Below are 15,545 nucleotides of genomic sequence, written 5' to 3'. Positions count from 1 at the left end.
TTGTTAATAGCAACAGCCAGAACAATGTAGACTCTGTTTCATTCCCCTGAGTTTCAGATTCGGCATACAGTTTCCAGTATACAAGACAATGGAAAAGAAAGTAATTGTTTGTCCAAAGCATGCCAGCACACACTAGCTATATTATGAAGAGGTTAAGTCACTGCAATCCGATTGGAACATAGGAATGTTCTCTCAGTAGAGAGAGAGATGGCTGAGAGAGGTTAGTTTAACCTGAGGGTGAGGGAAGAGGTTGAGAAGGAGTATTCTTCATTGTAACCTCAGCAGGTGAGCTAATTGAACCCACACTGTTGGCATCATTTTGCATTGTAAATCAGCCATCCAACCAACGAGCTAACCAACCCCCATTATGTTTATATTGTATACCAGGTCAAGTATCTGAGTATGAGCAATATTCTTCATCCATTAGTGTTCATTTCATGTTAAACACCATTTTTTTGACAGGGGGAGTGTGGTGTCCACATTTCACATTGTACCATTTAATACTTCTGAAATCTTCTACAATTATTTTGTAAATAGCATTGTCCTACATTCCTTGAAATTAATCTGCAGGAAATTTGAAGGGAGTTTAAAAAAGTAATATTTAAAAGTTAAATATCTGTCTGCTAAAGACAGTAATTCAGAATTGGGTTTGGCTTTGCTGTTTGAGTCATGACTTCAAATGCTTTTCTCATTAGCACCATGAGCTTAACTGATTGTGGGTTTCCTCCCTACATTTGTCAAACTGACTGTATCTGACATAAACATTGATTTTTTTTTAGATTAGATTAGATTCCCTACAGTGTGGAAACAGGCTCTTCGGCCCAACCAGTCCACACCGACCCTCCGATGAGTAACCCACCCAGACCCATTTCCCCTCTGACTAATGCACCTAACACTATGGGCAATTTAGCATGGCCAGTTCACCTGACTTGTACATCTTTGGACTGTGGAAGGAAACCGGAGCACCCGCAGGAAACCCACATCGACATGGGGAGAACGTGCAAACTCCACACAGACAGTCACCGAGGCTGGAATCGAACCTGGGACCCTGGTGGTAACCACTGAGCAATATGAATGGTTTCAGTCAACTTGTTGCTTTTTATCAGTAGATATGTAGTGGAGAGATATTTAAGACAAGAAGTCCTCATCATGGTAACATAAGTATTGACACTTAATTAATAATCCAGAATGCCAGGTAATGTTCGAAGGACATTGATTCAAAACCCACCATGACAGATCATGAAATTTGAATTCAATAAAATCTAGACTATCAATTAATTCTAATAGTGGACCATGTAACCATTGTCAATTGTAATAAAAACCTACCTGGTTCACCAAAGTCATAGAGATGTATGGCACAGAAATAGACCTTTTGGTCCAACTTGGAGGACTGCAAATGCTGGAGATCAGAGTCAAAATGTATGGTGCTGGAAAACCACAGCAGGTCAGGCAGCATCTGAGGAGCAGAAGAGTCGACGTTTCGAGCATTGCTAATGAAAAACTTATTCTCAAAATGTCGACTCTCCTGCTGCCCTCCACCCTCCTCTCTAACCTATCACCTTCATCCCCACCCTATCCACCTATTCTACTCTTTGCTACCTTCTCCCCAGCCCCACACCCCTCCCATTTATCTCTCCACCCCAGAGGCTACCTGCCTTCATTCCTGATGAAGGGCTTTTGCCCGAAACGTCGACTTTCCTGCTCTTTGGATGCTACTGATCTGCTGTGATCTAATTTAGAGTGGTGCTGGAATTTAATCTAGAATTTGCTGTTCCGATGTTGCCTAACCAGCTGTGCTTCCCAATGCCACACTTTTGCCTTAGTCCAACTTGTCTATGCCGACCAGATATCCTAAATTAATCTAGTCCCATTTGCCAGCATTTGGCCCACATCCCTCTAACCTCTTCCTATTCATACCCTTCAAGATGCCTTTTCCCCAGAGTGGGAGAATCCAAAACTGGAGGGCACGGATTTAAGTTGAGAGGACAACGATTTAAAAGTGTAAAAACAAGGACTGCAGATGCTGGAAACCAGAGTCTAGATTAGAGTGGTGCTGGAAAAGCACAGCAGGTCAGGCAGCATCCGAGGAGCAGGAAAATCAACGTTTCGGGCAAAAACCCTTCATCAGGAATAGAGGCAGGGTGCCTGCAGTGGAGAGATAAATGAGAGGGGGATAGGGTGGGGAGAAAGTAGAGAAAGCAAATGTGTGGCCTGCTGTGCTTTTCCAGCGCCACTCTAATCAATACAAAGATTTAAAAGGGACCTAAGGGGCAACTTTTTCACACAGAGGGTGGTGCATGTGTGAAATGAGCTGCCAGAGGAAGTGGTGGATGCAGGTACAATTACATTTAAAAGGCATCTGGATGGGTATATGGAGGAAGGGTTTAGAGGGCTAAGGGCTAAATGCTGACAAATGGGACTAGATTAATTTAGGATATCTGATTGACGTAAACGAGTCAGACTGAAGGGTCTGTTTCCGTGCTGTACATCTCTATGGCTCTCAGTGCAAGTTGCTGTCAGGGTGGAAGAAAACAGTTCTCATCCTTGTTTCCAAATCCCTCTTTCCTCTCTCTTTCTCCACAATCTCCTGGCTTCTGGCCATTCGATTGTTGCCTCACGTGGTGTCAAATCTTGCTTTGTGATATTCCTGCCAGGTGGCTAGGGGCCATTTTATGGTGTTACAGGTGCCATATAAACGCAGGTTGTTGCTGTAATTTAGCACTCACTGCTTATGGAATAGTTCGTGTTCTGTTTTAGGGCCCTGACCTTTAAATCTGAATCACGCCAATCATTTCCAAAACACTACCAGAAAGTGCTGGAGAAACACAGCAGGTCTGGCAGCATCTGTGGCCAAAGAAACAAGAGTTAACATTTGGAGTCCATTGATGAGGTAGTCAGAGGCTAATAATTTCTGCCCTGTCAGCACGGTGGCTCAGTGGTTAGCAATGTTGCCTCACACACCAGGGACCTGGGTTCAATTCTGAGCCCTGTGCTACTATCTGTGTGGAGTTTGCACATTCTCCCTGTGTCTGCATGGGTTTCCTCCGGGTGCTCTGGTTTCCTCCCACAGTCCAAAGATGTGCAGGTTAGGTGAATTGGCCATGCTAAATTGCTCGTAGCGTTAGATGGAGGAGAAAGTGAGGTCTGCAGATGCTGGAGATCAGAGCTGAAAATGTGTTGCTGGAAAAGCGCAGCAGGTCAGGCAGCATCCAAGGAACAGGAGAATCAACGTTTCGGTCATAAGCCCTTCTCCAGGAATGGAGGGCTTATGCCCGAAACGTCGAATTTCATAGTGTTAGATGTATTAGTTGAGGTAAATATAAGGGGGTGGGTCGCTGTTCAGAGCATCAGTGTGGGCTTGTTGGGCCAAATGACCTGTTTCCACACTGTAGGTAATCTAACCTAGAAAGCAAGCTTCTGAATTAGTTCCGTGACTCAATGCTGCATTGCTAAACTTTAGAATTCCCCATTGTTCCAATAGGCTTGCCAGTCCAGTTTCTAAAGTGTCCTTACAATGTCAACAGAACGACATGATGCCTTGAAGCACACTCAACTGTTGCACTAACAAATCCAGCGATAAAGTTTTAAAAAAATCACACAACACCAGGTTATCGCAAACAGGTTTATTTGGAAGCACTGGCTTTTGGAGCGCTGCTCCTTTATCAGGTGGCAGCAGGACCATTAGGCACAGGATTTATAGCATGAGATGACAAGTGTCATTGCAACATTGAACAAACCTAGATTGCTGTTAATTCCAGAGAAGGGCTTGCAGTCAAAAGAGCTCATCATCGTCTTCTGTGTTTGTTCCTTTCCCGGTGTAACGGAACTCCTGAGAAAAGTTGGTCGGGGAAACAGAAGCGAGAAATGCAAGTTACCCCGATGTGTCCTTCCAATGACAAGGATAGACTTTCTCACACCGCGGGCAGGACACACTCACTCGGGGAGCGGGACCGCAAAACCACCCCTTGATGTGTGTGTTTTTTCTCTTTGCACGGCCTGTACACCCCCCCCCCCCTTCCAAAGCGGGCAGAACCTCAGCATTTGTGTGGCGCCGCTTCAAGCCCCCTTCTACCTTGCAAACTGCGCGTTCTTTTGAGACTGGGGGCGTCCGGGAATTCCCCCCCCCCCCCCCGTAATTCTGTCAGGCTCTGGGGGGAGAGATTAGATTCCTTTTTGGAATGAGAAACAAAGGAGACGGTAACAATTTGCAGGGTCCAGATTGCACTGAGCATTTTGGGGGGGGGAAGAGTTTGCATTGAAATTGCGTGAAACTGTGAATGCAATTTTGAATTTTTTGTCTCTCTCTGGGGGGTGGGGGGAGAGAGGGACTCTAACCCAACCGTGCAACCCTTCCCCAGCCCCGAAATGTTGTCGCATCCCCCCTCCCCCGCGATGCGACAAAGTTGTGACGCCGCGAAACCTCGTATTTCGGACGCACCCAAAATGCGACGTTCCGTCCGAGTGCAAATGCAACTTTAAGTCGCCATCTTAAAGCTTCCTGGTTTTCCTGCAGGAACAGGTTATATATGCATGCTTTTTTTTAAAAATAGGCAGGGGGATAAACAGCCGGAACACGAGGGTTGTCCGTGCACCCGCTCCCTGGGAGTTACGCCGCTGCTGAGCCCCAATGGCACAAGAGGACGCGTTCCGCCGCCGCAAACTCAACTTCAATGAGGATGAGACCGAGATCCTGATCCGGGAGGTCACACTGCACCAGGACCAACTCTTTGGGAGAGGGGAGACCAAACTGCCCCCGGGGACCAAGAACAAGGTCTGGCTCTCCATCCTGGCCAAGGTCAACGCCGTCTCCAAGTGCACCAGGGACATCGGGGACATCAAGAAAAGATGGTACGACATGTGCCACCGCACCAAGGACAAGGTGATCAAGTTGGCACAGGAGGCGTTGCGGAGCGAGAGGGCCGTCACCGGCACGCCCCCGCCCCGGCGACAGGAGGAGGAGGAGGAAGAAGAGGAGGAGGACAAGCCCACCTCACTGTCCCTCGGTCACCAGCTGGGCACCAGCGGAGGCGAGGACGGTGCTGAGCCCAGTACCAGCGGCGCCAGCCAGGACGGCAGCACGGGCACAGCCAGCAGCCGACACGCCGCTCCCAGCCAGCAGACGAAGACGCCGGCACTGCCCGTCCAGGTGGCTTGGCATGGCAGGCAGGTGCCACCAATGCTCAGCCACCAATCTGGAGTCCAGTGGCCACCAGTCTTGCTATTCACACTGGGCCAGAGTGCTACACGGGTCAGTACTCAGGAGCGACCCCCCAACTATCAAGCAGGCAACACCTTCGATGGTGAGTGGCCTCTGTATTTCCAAGCTCATGGACACTTCCATTGAACCTCCACCAATTATCACTATCAGCTGAAAAATCTCTGTTGGTGGCCCAGTCCTTTACAGAACAAAATGCAGTGAGAAATCATCACTGTGTCATCAGAGGTAGACAAAGGACAGTCCAAATCTTGCAAATGTGTGTTTTATTCCCAGTGCACACAAAGGTTTCCTAGTTTTCCCAGCTCTGTGTATTCCCACGTCTTCTGCTTGAGTGCTTGCAGGGTAGGTTCCCTCACCTCTTTAAATTCTGTACACAAAGCACAATTTTCTCATAACAGATGTACAACTCATCATCTTGGCTCAACTGGTGTCTGAACAGTATGCTAGTGGTCCCAGCAAAGCAGATCCCGTTCAAATGGAAATTTCTGGGGAATTACATGTACAAACCTATTATGCTTTACGTCAAAGTATGTAACTTGCTGCGCTATTAATGTAAGTGTTGCTTTTACAAACTAATTTTTGTATCCTTCAATCCTCCCAGCTTGTTTCCCCTTAACCATAGCAAGTTAATACAAAATCTAACCACATTTTCATTTAATATACTTCCCTGTAAATAATCCTGAGTTCCTAAGTGTAGTTTCACCAACAATGCATTTTCATTTTCCCCTTTCTACTCAGTAGTACTGCAATGCCCCCAATATGCTGGTGTGAATAACGAAAGAATATTTTAATTGAGGCAGATGGATACTGAATATTATTATTATATTATTACGTAGAACAATAGAGCGCATAAAGGCCCTTTGGCCCTTGATGTTGACCTGTGAACTAATCTAAGCCCATCCCCCTACACGATCCCATCATCATCATGTGCTTATCCAAGGATTGTTTAAATGTCCCTAAAGTGACTGAGTTAACTAAATTGGCAGGCAGGGCATTCCTTGCCCTTACAACTCTCTGAGTAAAGAACCTTCCTCTGACATCTGTCTTAAATCCATCACCCCTCAATTTGTAGCTATGCCCCTTTGTACAAGCTGACATCATCATCCTAGGAAAAAGACTACCCTATCTAATCCTGTGATCATTTCGTATGTCTCTATCAAATTCCTTAGCCTTCCTCTCTCCAACGAGAACAGACCCCCATCTCTCAGCCTTTCCTCATAAGACCTTCCCTCTAGACCAGGCAACATCCTGGTAAATCTCCTCTGCACCTTTTCCAATGCTTCCACATCCATCCTGTAATGGGGCGACCAGAACTGTACACAATATTCCAAGTCCGGCCACACTAGTGTTTTGTATAGTAGCAGTATTACATTATGGCTCCGGAACTCAATCCCTCTACCAATAAAACCTAACACGCCATATACCTTCTTAACAGCACTGTCAACCTGGGTGGCAACTTTCAAGGATCTATGTACTTGGACTCCAAGATCCCTCTGCACATCCACACTACCAAGAATCTTTCCACTGACCCAGTATTCTGCCTTCCTGTTATTCTTACCAAAGTGAATCCAATCTGAATATTTTCCATTGACCACCACTTGCTGCCTTCTTACAGAAAGCCAGTTCCTAATCCAAACTGCTAAATCACCCTCAATCCCATGTCTCTGCATTTCCTCCAACAGCCTACCATGTGGAACCTTATCAAAGGCTTGAGTGAAGTCCATGTACACCACATCAACTGCCCTACCCTCATCCACATGCTTGGTCACCTTCTCAAAAAATTCACTGAGGTTTGTGAGACATGACCTGTCCTTGATGAAACCATGTTGACTATCTGCAATCAAATTGTTGCTTGCTAGATGATTATAAATCCTATCTCTTATAATCCTTTCCAAAACTCATCTATAATTACCTGGTCGTCTCTACTGCCCTTCTTGAACAAGGGCACAACATTTGCAGTCCTCTGGTTCTAAACTTGTAGATAATGATGACTCAAAGATAAAGACCAAAGGCTCCAACACCTTCTCCCTAGCTTCCCAGAGAATCCTCAGATAAATTCCATCCAGCCCAGGGGACTTGTCTACTTTCACTCCTTCTACAATTGATAATACCTCTTCCTTACAAACCTCGATCCTTTCTAGTCTAATATCCCATATCTCATTCTTCTCCTCTACAATATTCTCCTTTTCCTAAGTGAAAACAGATGAGAAATATTCATTTAGCACCTCTCCAATCTCCACAGGGTTATTATGTTATTTCCTGATTTTTGTTCAACAAATACAGATGTTGAGCCAGATGTTCCTGCCAAAATAACAGTAAGGCTAACGGAGTTCTGTGATACTTACAAACCATGTACGGCATCTTCAGGTGGTCAGAAGATGCAAAGCCAAATGTCAATATCTGGAAGCTTGTGTTGAGTTATGCCAACCATGGTTAAGTTCTGAAAAAAAAGTGGTCTTGTCCTCTTCCTCATCATGGCCAAGCAACAAATTCCGAGTAGATGTGAGCTGAACTTGCCTTAGAAAATTCAGTCAAATCACTACAAATGTAAACACCATTTTAAAGGCATGACAAATTAATCTTTTCTTCACTCTCCTTTTTAAAGGCACGGTGGTTAGCACTGCTGTCTCACAGCGCCTGAGACCCGGGTTCAATTCCCGACTCAGGCGACTGACTGTGTGGAGTTTGCACGTTCTCCCCGTGTCAGTGTGGGTTTCCTCCGTGTGCTCCGGTTTCCTCCCACAGTCCAAAGATGTGCAGCTCAGGTGAATTGGCCATGTTAAATTGCCCGTAGTGTTAGGTAAGGGGTAAATGTAGGCGTATGGGTGGGTTTCGCTTCGGCGGGTCGGTGTGAACTTGTTGAGCCGAAGGGCCTGTTTCCACACTGTAAGTCTAAAGTCCTGAACTGACATCAATTTTAGCCACTGGGATTACACTTGCCTATCAGTCCTCGGGCTGTTCACACATCAGCCTTTCATTCTGATTGGTCAAGGAGATTCACTCAAAGATGGTTCATTCGACTGGTTCTTGGGTTGGGTGAGGGTTAGCTTTATGGGGAAAGTTCTTACAGGCTGGATCTATAGCCATAGGAGTTTAGAAGAATGAAAGGTGATCTTATTGATACAGATTAATTACTTACAGTATGCAAACAGGCCCTTCGGCCCAACAAATCTACACCGACCCGCCGAAGCGCAACCCACCCATACCCCTACATTTACCCCTTACCTAACACTACGGGCAATTTAGCCACTTCACCTGACCTGCACAGGAGGAAACACACGCAGACAACGTGCAAACTCCACACAGTCAGTCGCCTGAGGCGGGAATTGAACCCGGGTCTCTGGCACTGTGAGGCAGCAGTGCTAACCACTGTGCCACCGTGCCGCCCAGGTAGGATCGTGAGAGGGCTTGACAAGATAGAAGCTGAAAGGATGTGTCTCCTTTTGCAGAAACTAGAACTAGGGACATTTTAAAACTCAGGAATCTGCCATCAAAGACAGGGGGTCACAAGTCATAGCTCTCTCCTCTTCAGAGAGTGGTGGAGGTGGTGGTGGAAAACAGGCCCTTCAGCCCAAACAGTCCATGCTGACCAGGTTTCCTAAACTGAACTCGTCCCATTTTCCTGTGATTGGCCTGAATACCTCTGAACCATTCCTATTCATATACCCATCCAGGTGCCAATTAAATGTAATTGTACCAGCCTCTACCACTTCCTCTGGCAGCTCATTCCATACATGCACCACCCTCTGTGTGCAAACGTTGCCCCTCAGGTCTCTTTTAAATCTTTCCCCTCTCACCTTAAGCTTATGCACTCTAGTTTTGGATTCACCTAACCTGGGAAAACGACCATGGTTATTCACCTTATCTATGGCCCTCATGATTTCATAAACCTCTCTAAAGGTCATCCCTCAGCCTCCTATGCTTCAGGGGAAACATTAATTGTTTGGAAGGCTGAGACAAATTTATGACTATCAAGGGAGTCATTGGCTATCAGGGTGGAGTTATGGCCATGATCAGATCAGCCGTGCTGCTATTTGAATGAGGACCAATGTTGGGGGGCTGAACGGCCTACTTCGGATCCCAGAACAACTATTCAGTCAGGTCCAAGATGCTTTTTTATTCCTTTCCTTACATTTTGGTCATTTTGTGATCGTTTTTAAGTTAGTTAAGCAAGTTATAACTGATGGTAAATGCCTTTAGATCTCCTGCTGCAGCAGAATCTGGGCCGAGGGAGGGTAATTCTTTACTAAACACTTGAATCCTGGGCTTGCGTTTTGGAGCAAGCTTATGAATTTCAAGCAGACATGTGAACTGACAACCTCTGAAAAGCTTCAGTATGCATGTTAGGTAAACAGTATCTTTTCATCTCCACAGAAACCACTGTGAAAGTGAAACAGGAAGATATTAGTCCAAATTTTGATGCGGATTATTCTTCACCAGACATTGCATCACCACCAAACCTTCAAGAACAAAGTTCATTCCGGCCTCAAGGGAAGAGGTTACATAAGCAAATTTCGGATGAAGAATTCTTCAGCATCCAGGAGCAACACAATGTATTACTCGGGAATGGCAATAAGGAGTTGCATGGCATCAGGCAGGAATTGAGAGAGCTACGGAGTGACCTTCAAGAAATGGCCGCAGGCATCCGGCAACCCTTGGACAGGCTGGCAGATTATATCCAGGCTCTCCTTCCATTGTTGCAGCACCCACCTCGTTCTCGCATGATGGAGATGACCGACTCGTTTACACAGCCAGATGAAGAAGAAACTGTGGGATCTGGCTCTTCACTATCACATAGCCGACGGACTGGCTGCAAAACCTGCAAACGGCCAAAACTGGGCATGTAACCAGTCTGTGTTAGGCCGGGGGATTTTTGCTTCTTTGATTTCCGTCTTTGGTTGGGTCAAGTGTTGTACCTCTCTAGGTGACTGCACATCCCTATCTAGTGACTTCCAAAAGTAAGTGTTCAACACTTGGTTCTGTTTACATTATAGTGGTATCACAAGGATTTTAGGAAAACATTATAATTAGAATGTAAAGTGTTCATGCGGTCTGCACTTAAACAATGAAAAGAAAAGAAATAACACAATTATAGTGTAGATTTTGTGTTGTGGGCTGTGTCTGCATGGGCTATTTTGATCTTGGGTGAATTGCAGATCTACATAACAGTGTGGTGCTGAGTAATTCAAAGTAATGAATGAAGTTCATCATTTAGTTCCATATTTCCAATATATTAACTTTGGATGATCTTTCTTCCTATAGTGTACTGGTGACAAATATGCTAAATATGACTTGTAACAACACAGATTAAATTAAGTGCCAGTGATTCTGAACAACTTTTAACATAGTTTAAAGAGTAATGTCAATCGAAACAGTATTGTCTTTATTATGGGAACAACAGCTATGTGATCGTCTTCTAAAATAGTTAACATCCTGGAGTTGGAGGCAAAAGAAGAGAATGAATAAATATTAAAAATTAAATTATTTGATCAATTTCAATACACAGTCTTCAAACTAGTAGGGCCCATGGAAATGAGCATCATAGTAGACTAGTTTTTACGTAGTTTGTTAAAGAAATAACTTTACAAGTTTACTGTCCATACACACCCGAACAAATTACATATAATTAGTCTGATTGTACTCAGCCACCGAAATTTTTAATGTCATTTTGAAATTACTTTGGCAAAATTTAATTATATTTATGATAAATTGGAACTATCAGCAACTGAGAAATAAGCATTCTGATCTAAATTTAGAAATGTTTTCAGCAGTTATTCCCGTGAGACAGTCATAGACCCATTGAGCAGAAAGAGACCCTTTAGCCCATAATGTTGCTGAACAAAGAGACCTTGGGCGTGCAGGTTCATAGTTCCTTGCGAGTGGAGTCACAAGTAGAGGTGTACTGAAAGTGGTGTTTGAAATGCTTGCCTTCATTGGTCAAGGTATTGCATCTAGGAAATGAGATGCCACGTTTCAGCTGTACAGTACATTGGTGAAGCCACTTTCAGACTACTGCATTCAATTTTGGTCTCCCTACTATAGGAAAGATTTTGTTCAACTTGCAAGGGTTCAGAAAAGATTTACAAGAACATAGCTGGGATTGGAGGGTTTGAGGTATAGTCTATTTTCCCTAGAGTGTTGGAGGCTGAGGGGTAACGTTTTAGAGGTTTGTAAAATCATGAGAGGCATGGATAGGGTGAATAACCAAGGTCGTTTTCCCAGGTAAAGGAGGTCCTAGGGAGTGTTGCTGAACAAAGAGACCTTGGAATGCAGGTTCATAGCTGCTTGAAAGTGGAGTCACGGGTAGATAAGATAGTGAAGAAGGCGTTTGGTATGCTTTCCTCTATTGTTCAGAGTATCAAGTACGGGAGTTGGGAGGTCATGTTGTGGCTGTACAGGACATTGGTTAGGCCATTAATGGAATATTGCGTGCAATTCTGGTCTCCTTCCTATCGGAAAGATGTTGTGAAACTTGAAAGGGTTCAGAAAAGATTTACAAGTATGTTGCCAGGGTTGGAGGATTTGAACTATAGGGAGAGGCTGAACAGGCTGGGGCTGTTTTCTCTGGAGCGTCAGAGGCTGAGGAGTGACCTTATAGAGGTTTACAAAATTATGAGGGGCATGGATAGGATAAATAGACAAAAGTCTTTTCCCTGGGGTCAGGGAGTCCAGAACTAGAGGGCATAGGTTTAGGGTGAGAGGGGAAAGATATGAAATAGACCTAAGGGGCATCATTTTCACGCAGAGGATGGTATGTGTGTGGAATGAGCTGCCAGAGGACGTGGTGGAGGCTGATACAATTGCAACATTTAGGAGGCATTTGGATGGATATATGAATAGGAAGGTTTGGAGGGATATGGGCCGGGTGCTGGCAGGTGGAACTAGATTGGGTTGAGATATCTGGTTAGCATGGACGGGTTGGACCGAAGGGTCTGTTTCCGTGCTGTAAGTCTCTATGACTCTATGAATACCAAGACTAGAGGATAGGTTTAAGATGAGAGTGGAAAGATTTAAAAGGGACCTGAGGGGCAACATTTTTATACAGAAGGTGATGCATGTAGGGAATGAGCTGCCAGATGAAATGATACAAATGGGTAAAATAACAACCTTTAAGAGGCATTTAGATGGTTACATGAATAGGAAGGATTTAAATGGATATGGGGCAAATGGTGGCAAATGATACTAATCAGTTTACGATATCTGCTCGGTGCTGATGAGTTGGATCTATGGGTTTGTTTCCGTGCTGTTCATTTGTATGACTCAATGTTTGTACCAGGTCATTAAACACCTATCTGTCCTAATCTCATTTTGCAGCACTTTGCCCAGAGTGTTGGATGCAATGGCATTTTTCTAAATACCTCTCAAATGTTGTAATGGTTTCTGCCTCTCCCCCCCCCATTTCAGGCAGATTCCAGACATTCACTAGCTTCTAGGTGAAAAAAAATTCTCCTTAAATCTCCCCTCTAAACTGCCCCTGGTAACTGACCTCTCGACTAAAAGGAAAAGATTATTCCTATTGACCCTGTCTATGTCCTTCACAGTTTTGTACACTTAAATCAGGTTTCCCATCAACCTACTCTTTTCCAAGGACAACAACTCACTAAGACGTACCACTAATCACATGCATTGGTATTCCTAGCTCAGACTGAGATGTCTCTTTTGGTCCTGGCTAATAATTATCTTGACCTGCCTCTTTTGTTGAGCAATTAACCTCATGGAAACTTGTTTTTATAACTGTTTATGCAGCCGTGGCAGTGTTGGTCTGCTTTGTATTCCTTGACTTTTAGTACAAATGATCAGTACATACTTAATCATTTTTTAATACATCAGAACATCCCAATTTAGCAACAGGTTCAGTGAATTCAGCAAAGTATTGGCAGAGGAGAGAAAGAAACGTGTTTCTTCAGTTCTAAAAGATTTAATGAACTTAAATGAAAGTTCAACAAAAAAAAATATATTAAACATATTGGAATAAACAGAGAAAACACTGGAAATACACAGCAGGTCGGGCAGATCTGGGAGACTGCAAGACACAATTCAGGACTGTGTTCTTTAGTCAAAGATGATGTAATGTTTGTAAATACATTGCAGGGCAAAGCATTTGAATTTTCAGTTGACACTTATTTAGGATTCAAGCATTTTGAAGGCCTAAGGAATTATACTTTATTTCCCAAATATTAATTAGTATTATTTCTTTTAGCATTTCAAAGAGAAAGTAAGAGTTTAGCTTCCAGATTTAACTCTGCTTTAGTTCAATTGCATTGTAACGCGTTTCATGTGAGATAGCCTTCCATTTGAGAGGCTTTAATTATTTTGTGATGGATATGGCAAAGACTAAATTTCTGATGTTATAATAAAACAGCTGAAAGTAACTTGAAGGAGACCATTTATTTTTATAAATTGTGTCATTTTAATGTTGTGTTCTCTTTTAAAGTTTGTACCAGCCATCTACAGTTAGAATAATTGAGAATCAAGCTAAGGAGTTGAATCAGTGATTCAAATTGTTGTGTTTTAACTCTGACCTCACCTGCAATTACTGCCTTTGTGTATCATAACTGCAACAAGCATTCTAAAAATTACTTTAATTTGTACACAAAAATTAGGGTGGATTCAAAATGAAGAAAGTAAAAGGCTGCTGGAAATCTGAAAGAAACAGAAAATGCTGGAAACACTTCACAGGTCAGATGAAGAGATGTTTTGGTTGATGACATCTTGATGCTTAAATTATTGTTTAATGTTCCATTATGCTTTCAGCTAGCCATCCCACCAATCCCCCTGCCCGTCTCTCTTTCCACCTTGAAGACCATCCTTAAAACCTACTACTTTGACCCAAGTATTTGATAGTCTGTCCTAATAGCTCCTTAAGTGGCTCAATGTCACATTTTGTTTGATAATGCTCCTGTAAAGTGCCTTGAGATGTTCTATCACATTGAACGTGTTGTATAAATTGGGAAATTTTAAAAAAATATTAGTTCATGGGATGTTGATGTCGATGGCTATGCCAACACTTATGGCTGAACGCTAATTGCCCAGAAGACAGTTAACCACTTTGCTGCGTGTCTTTATTGTTTATTCACTGGATTTGGGTGTCACTGGCTTGGCCAACAGAATCCCAGCCTACACATGAGATTGCAATGCACCATCTGAATGTCAAGTATGTGTCCTGATTCATTATTGGGAAGTCAGTAATGGAGATATGTTGAATTGAACAGTGAGGTTTACGCTGTAGTTGACTAGATGTGGCAATGAAAGAATCCTTCACTCACCATGACCACTCATCATTGGACTATTTGTGGCACTGCATCCTGGTTTTAAAGTCTATCTGGCTAAAACTGGCACCTATAGTTATTTGCTCCAACTGCTTTATCAGCATTTGCCTTCAGGGCCTCCTGACTCCTTGCAGATACAGGACAGCTCTCCTTTACCCACTCTCTCCAACAAGTCTTCAGTGCAGTGTCCAGAAAACGCATTGTATGAACTCTCAAATGTTACCCCAATATTCAATATCTCCAGGTCAGATTCATTTCCTGTACAACTGTTGGTATCTACTTCAGCCTCAATGTACCCTCTCTTTGTAAGAAGCAGGAGAGCTTTAAATGATGTTTGCCTCTCATGAAACCAGCCCTCTGCTAATGCATCCAATCAGTCAGTGGTGTGGTTAGCATTGGCTGGATACTCAGATCATTGAAACAAATGGGCCGTATAACATTGACAAGTAGCTGTGAGTATATATTAATCCTGAATTGTGACCCTAGTATCTAAGTTTAGTATCGGCCTGGATCCAAACCAGTCAGTAAGACTGGAGCCACCTTGCTTTGGAGATCAGGTTTATTAACTATTCAGTCTTATTGTTTCTTCCACTCACTTGTCCCATCTTTAAATTATCATAAATGGATCTGTTTGAACATATAACACGCCTCCAGGGTGGGTGAGACTTGAACCCAGATCATCTGGTTCAGAATTAGTGAGGTGTTACAATACTTCCCACTGTTGTCCCGTTGTACTTACCCAGACAATCAATTAATCCCATTCATCTACTTCTATTTGTTATATGAACATTTGGGTGCTCCTGAAGTTAGTCCATCTCTGGACACTATCTAACAGTTCCTGGAACTTGCTTTAACCAATAAATGTCTCATTTACTGCAGGTAGCATTGTTGCCTGGCCTTGAAGATTGGTAACTGCATTGAGCATCAAAGGTTCTTCTCTTGAGGCATGTAGCTATTGTGCCATAGGGGAAATGTCAGTCAGAAGTTCTCTGATGTGAAGGAGGGACAGAATATCAATTCAATCACATAATCTACTGGACAAGTTTCAACGAAGTGGC

At 43.6% G+C, this 15,545-nt stretch overlaps 1 protein-coding gene across 1 annotated transcript; it reads left to right on the top strand.

Moving 5' to 3' along the window:
• Nucleotides 1-4,627: 4,627 nt before the first annotated feature.
• Nucleotides 4,628-15,545, top strand: LOC132825570 (nuclear apoptosis-inducing factor 1-like). Its single transcript, XM_060840948.1, has 4 exons — nucleotides 4,628-5,300; nucleotides 9,593-10,176; nucleotides 13,822-13,897; nucleotides 15,367-15,545. The coding sequence occupies exons 1-2, from the start codon at nucleotides 4,628-4,630 to the stop codon at nucleotides 10,063-10,065; spliced, it is 1,146 nt and encodes a 381-aa protein (XP_060696931.1). The 3' UTR covers nucleotides 10,066-10,176; nucleotides 13,822-13,897; nucleotides 15,367-15,545.

The sequence above is a fragment of the Hemiscyllium ocellatum genome, chromosome 20 (genome assembly GCF_020745735.1).
Source record: "Hemiscyllium ocellatum isolate sHemOce1 chromosome 20, sHemOce1.pat.X.cur, whole genome shotgun sequence".
NCBI classification, from domain to species: Eukaryota; Metazoa; Chordata; class Chondrichthyes; order Orectolobiformes; family Hemiscylliidae; genus Hemiscyllium; species Hemiscyllium ocellatum.
This window is presented reverse-complemented; position numbering and strand designations above follow the sequence as displayed.